The following is a 5,958-nucleotide window of genomic DNA, read 5'->3' as shown; positions in this document are numbered from 1 at the left end:
CCCGCAGCTGGGCGGGGGGGAAGGCTTTTTGCAGATAGGCTCCCAAGATTCGGCTTGCCAGCTCTGGGGAAGGGAGCACAGGCTGAACGGCTGCTTAAATAGGCTGTTTGGCTTTGCTCTTGAAAGCCTTCGTCCCTGTAGATGGTGAAAGCCTCTGCAAATTCGTGCTGGACACATGTTTTTGATAATAATCTTATCTGTAGGCTAGAAACGCGTTTGTTGGCCCTTTCTCAAAATCAGAATAGGGAGAATAATTACCCAGTGGAGTAGGGGAAGTCTAAGAATTCAATCACAGCATTCGCTGAGTGAGTAAAGCTAAAGCCAGCACGTCATGATTTTGGAAGGAATCTAGAGAAGTCCTGTAACGTCTTCACGTAGCTACCACTAAAAAACTCTTCAAAACACTGTGGAATGGGTCGATTATAAAGAACTTAGCACACAAAATAAATTGCCTCTGACACAAGAGGCAAGTTTACAGCAGCAGACAACTCGTGACTGTTCGTAGACGACACCACAGTAAATAAGCTATTTTTAGTGTAAAAGGGGGAGGGCTACAGGTTCACGAGTTTGTTTATTTTATTTTAAGGAGCCAGTCTTTTAATATGTGATGAAGAAGAAAGTTAGGCCTGTTGCAGATGTAGCGCGCTCTGTTCTGAGGGGGGTGTGGGGGGGGAAGGGGATAGTAGTCAGTAGCTAACAGCTTTGGGTCTGTGTCTTCCTTCATGAAGTTTATCTTCTGTGCAGGGATGGCTGTTTGTGGTGGCTGGTAAGTCACATACTTTATGGTACTTCAGTGAAGCTTTCGAGCTCATTGACCACTTGCTTTAGGTATAGGTAGCTGTGTACATGTCTCAGGTGACTGAGATAGCCTTTGTGGACAAGCATCTGAACCTGGTCATAGTATTCTTACTTTATTAAAGTTACTTATAAATATGGTTAACTGTTATCATAGCAGGCGGTGTATTTGCGAGGGTAAAACTGGTCGGGTTTTTTTACACTGTATCTCTCCTGCAGCCAGACTGTTGATCTTCTCATGCAAGAGTCAGGATGTCGTTTAGAACATCCTTCTGCTACCAAATTCCGCAATCATGTCATGGAAGGAGAATGGGATAAGGTAACGTAGGGCTTATAGGACTGTATTAACCACTGTTTAAATTTATAGTATCTGTGAGCGAATTCAAAATCCACTCTCCTCATATACTTTTTTATTTGTTTTTTTGTTTTGTTTTCTTATGCCGATTTCTGCAGGCTGAGAACGACCTGAATGAACTTAAGGCCTTAGTGCATTCTCCGCATGCAATTGTGGTAAGAGGCACACTTGAACTCTTTGAGCTGTATAGTTGGACTAATTGTGGTGGTGTAATCTTTCACTATGGAGCTGGTTGTCAATAGTTCTGTTTTCTTTTTTGTTTACTCTGAGTGGCTTGCATGCTATCTCAAACGTCATACTAATCTGAGCTTTTAAGTTCTTTTTTAGAATGTGAGACAGGAAGCCCAAAAGTATTCAGGCTAATATTTGGTGTTTTGAACATTTAAACTTTGTTACACACACCTAACTGATAAAATATAAATCCTGTAACAGTCCTAAAACAGGTCAGTTCCTGTAGAAACTGTTGAATGCTAATTTAAAACCTGAAATAGTTCTCACAATCTGTGTGTTTATGGGAGTTAGGTTTTCTTGAGGGAAGAGGAGTTTAGAAATAAAATGCAGTAATACTAATGTGAAGTTGGCATTGCAATAGCAGCCTCTATCTTCTTGTAACGTGCTATAGACCATGAACAATACTGTTGCTTTTCCAGATGGCTTCTAAAGAGCAACTGCATTTGTGTTGCTGTTTGGCATTTTATTTAGAGCTTTTTCTCTGTGGCTGGCTTTTTTAAAAAGATGAACCTAGAAATAAAAGGTTGGTAGATCCCATGGCTTGACAATTACAATATGTGTTGTTATGATTTTGGTTACTTTGGGGAAAGTGTTTTAGTTTGATTTTTCTATCTCAAGATTAAAATCATTACTAAGCTGTTCAAAAGGCTTGTTCTGTTGTGTCTAAATGTTTATTTTAACGAAATGAAGTTAGAACTACTGTGGTCACTTAGGAAGAAAACAGTAGCAAGACTTTTTGAAGTGTCTGACTGTAAACAATGAAGAATCAGCTGATGGCTGCTTAGCTCCCCTTCTAGCTGATTCATTTGTTGTCAAGACGATTTCCTGTCTGGTGGGGGAGGGAGACAGAGAGAACAGGAAGTGAAGTAGGAAAACCAGATGTTTAACAAAACATCAGAGGGTACCCGAGAGAAGTTTACATTCTGTTTTATTAACTTGGTCAAAGCTTAGCACCTCTTATTTAGCCTAGCAGGTCACTTTTCGCTTTTCTCAAAGACTTGATAGACATAAGATCTACTGTTCAAATAGTTTAGATTGTTGCACGCAGCTTTCAATAGTTTGTGGAGACTGAAAGTATGAAACCATGTGATGTAAATATGAAAGGTCAACTGAAGCAGATTTTCTCATGTTTCTAACTTCTTATCAAGTTTCTCTGTAGTGTTAAAGTGTTTTTACATGTCTGGGAGTCAAGAGTATCAGCACTCTACATTTTGGAGACCTTAATTTGAGGAAAAAGGGGATGTTTTCCTTCTGTTGTTTTGGAGGGCTCTGAAAGCATGCTCTTCTTCAGTGTTGATGTCTAATGGCTTAAATGAAACTTGGTGCAATAAAAGTACTTGGTTTAGACTGAACTTTTCCTGAACCAAATATTAACTGTTTCCTTTTTAAAGTTGTTCTCATTTTATAGAAATGTCATGTAATGTAAAACAGATAACAGTATTGAATGTCCTACATGTATGTGTTAGTAAGACAATACTGCAAGGATAAGTTGAGCTCGTGCATGCTCCATTGCATGCCCACTGTCTCCACCTTCCTTCCTGCCTGGCTCTTTTGTACATGGTTGAGATTAGGGGGGGTGTTAGTGTAGTCAGCACCTGGAAAGCTAGTGAAAGATCCTTACAGGTAAGGAGGGATGCTTTACACTCTGTAGGTAATCCCAACTGCAACAGGCAGAGCTAATGAAGATGAGAAATGCCTTGATTAGGGAAAGTCCAAACAAGCTGCTGCTGCAGGTAACTCTTTACAAAGAGAAAAATAGGTTTTGGGTTTCCGGACTCCTGACTTGTGACTCACAGCATATGACTAGATGTTTCAAAAATATGTGCATACGAGAAGAATGGGTACCTAAAAGTTTAGATGACACAGAGTACCTTACAAATTAGGGGGTGTGTGTGTTTGGTGGTTTGTTTGTGGTTTGGTTTTGGCTTTTTTTCCCTTATAGTTAATATGACCTGGACAAAATAACCAGGATATAGAGCTCTTTTTGAAATGTCTGGTCAGTGAAGGGGATACAGATGTATTTTGAAAATTCTACTCTTGTTTTAATTTCCTTATTTCTGTGAAGTGATAAGTTTTACAGGTGAAAACACTGAATGTGAAATGGCTGATCTCAATTTGTAAGCCTTTGATGCTGTGTGTTGATACGTTGGTGGGGTCTGGATGGGGGGCTGGGACAGTCTGCCATTTCTATTTGTGTCAACACAACTGAGTATTATACAGCATGTGATTAGTCATGTTTACTTTTCCAACATATAAGATACAGCTGTCTGGAAACAAATTGTAGGAAAACTTTCTGGTTGATTCAAGCTTGTTATTTTTCCTTGAGTAACACTTGGGTTGGCTTGAAGCTGCTATTTTCTGAGGTTTTGCTTACTTTAGGGCCAGTTGTTACATTGTAGCACCTGTCCTGGGTAACTAGTTGAACCTAGGAAGAAATCTGGAGATTATTCTTCTATAATCATGTGGAATATACTTTCAAACTGTCCTCTTATTGCCATTTACTTAAATGGGGCTTTTCCACAGTTCTGGAATACAGACCACAGCAGGCAATACAACAAAAAAGGTGACTTAGATCTTGTTGTTTGAGCAAATGCTCCACCTGCCTGTATGGTGTCCCTCTTCCTATCAGCGTTAAGGGCAGTTCCCTATTGGAATGAATTCCTTTAAGTGACAGGATTTGGTATGGCTGAAGTCTTGTTAAATTCTGTAGGCCAGAATATTTTTTTCCCTTTACGTATCAAATCTTACATTTGAGTTTTGGATATTTAAGTGCTTTATCAGGGTTTTACAAGACTATCAGTGGAATAAAGACTAGAGAGTAATGAAAACTGGGGTCTGAGTTCTGCAGGCTGTAAGTAGATAGCTACTGCCTTGAGTTTGTCTTGAAACATCAGCTGATAATTTCAGCATGTCTTTTAGTTACCTTCATTTCGAAGAAAAGTTGTTTGAGCAGTGTTTACATGTTTATTTTGAACTCTTAGTATAGTAAGAAAACTGTTGTGGAGCTTGTGACGACATGCAGGTCAAAAATAACACCGAAATGTAATCCTAAAATTAGGTTATTATGCGTTTTACTCTTTTTAAACTTCTGAAGATTTGCTGCTGTAACCAGTGATCAAATTGGCCCAATTTCTTGACTGTGGTAGGATGCCTGTCTGGTTATTTTCCCAGTTGTGTTGCTGGGGCTTTCACCTTTGGTTACTTGGTGCTGGTGAATCGTGGTGCATGTAAAACTTCCTAGAATTTAAAATTCTGCAGGAGACTCTCCTACTAACAATTAGGACAACACAATCTGTCTAAACATTCAGGCTAGTAATCAAAGGCTGTAGTTTGAAGAAAGCAAAATGCTAATAGTATGTACATTAAAACAAATAAGCAAAAGCCTGCAAGATCTGTTAGCTCTGCCGCAGTTTTGCCCCAGGCTGATCAGAGGTTCAACTTACACTTAAATAATAGCTTCTAGAAACAACAAAGTAATACACTTTATCCTCATCCTCTATGGAGTTGAAAGATGGGATGAGGTAGTGATAACTGAACAAAACTAGCTAGACTGGGGTGCTGAAAGTCTTGTGTTGGACTCTTCCACGGGTCCTACAGGGTGACAGATCGTGGATGTAAGTGAAGCCATGGTGGTGTCTGGATTTCAGGAGAGTGTCATGACATTGAATTTCTGTTGCAAGTGCTGAGGTGGTAACAACAAATCCCAGGGACTTCTGTTACGTTGTACGTGGTATAATTGGGATTATGATAACTTCTATGTCCCTTCTTTGGAAGGCAGCTGAAGAATATGGAGAATGAGTAAGCTGTTCTTGTGGGTGCATTGTGTCAGGTTAGTTTTACACTTGTTCCCCTCTACTTAAATAGTGGGGTTTGTGCTTTTACTTTGCAGTTGCTGATGCTGTAAACAGTTCTCAACCTCTTCTAGAAGAGATCATGCACTCAAAATGGTCTTTTCTACCATGAGGTGGTGGTGTTGGAAGCATTTAGCAGTATTTTAGTAGGGCATATAAGTAGTTGAGAGAAAATGCTGACAAATAGATTTCACTGAACAACTGAATTTTGTTTTCAAAGTCAGTAATTGCACAGAAATAAGTAGTAGGAAGCTCTGAGTGTCCCAGTATAAAAAATTACTTGAAATATGGTGTTGCTGAAGTGTGACTTTTGCCTTAAGGAGGCTGTATTCATGCCATTGTTTGAATGTACTGTAGGGTAAGTTTTGGAGTAGTTATCAAAATAGCTTAGAAAATCAATTTAATTTCCCTATCAACACTTCAGTCCCTACCCTTTGCTGTAGATAAATTACAATTTAAAACTGCTTATCTTTTATTCTAATTCTCCATTAAGTTAACAGTAGACTCCTACATGAAGTGCACAGTATTGTGTTGTTCTGGAGGCTTTTATGTTCCTAATATGCCAAAGTCACACATGGCACTGGGGTCTCTTTTTTTTTTTAATTATATTTTCTAACCCAAAACTGAAGCTATGCCTCTTGATAACTTGGCAACAGCATTCTGCATGTTAGTGTTCTTGTAATGCTTCTATGGAATTGTTGGGACTGGCGTTACACAAATTAGTGT

The 5,958-nt window shown here is 39.1% G+C and overlaps 1 protein-coding gene across 1 annotated transcript in view; it reads left to right on the top strand.

The window, feature by feature from the left end:
• The first annotated feature begins 1,018 nt into the window (after window positions 1–1,018).
• The window catches only part of WDR26 (WD repeat domain 26), a 26,454-nt gene continuing 21,514 nt past the window's right edge, over window positions 1,019–5,958 (top strand). The window contains exons 1-2 of the mRNA XM_010154978.1: window positions 1,019–1,114; window positions 1,249–1,305. Of these exons, the coding sequence (XP_010153280.1) occupies window positions 1,034–1,114; window positions 1,249–1,305 (138 nt within the window). The 5' untranslated portion in view covers window positions 1,019–1,033. The remainder of the gene's footprint in view (window positions 1,115–1,248; window positions 1,306–5,958) is intronic.

Source organism: Eurypyga helias, unplaced genomic scaffold (genome assembly GCF_000690775.1).
Source record: "Eurypyga helias isolate BGI_N326 unplaced genomic scaffold, ASM69077v1 scaffold28867, whole genome shotgun sequence".
In the NCBI taxonomy this organism is placed as follows: Eukaryota; Metazoa; Chordata; class Aves; order Eurypygiformes; family Eurypygidae; genus Eurypyga; species Eurypyga helias.
The sequence above is the reverse complement of the archived record's forward strand: the minus strand, read 5'-3'. Positions and strand labels throughout refer to the sequence as shown.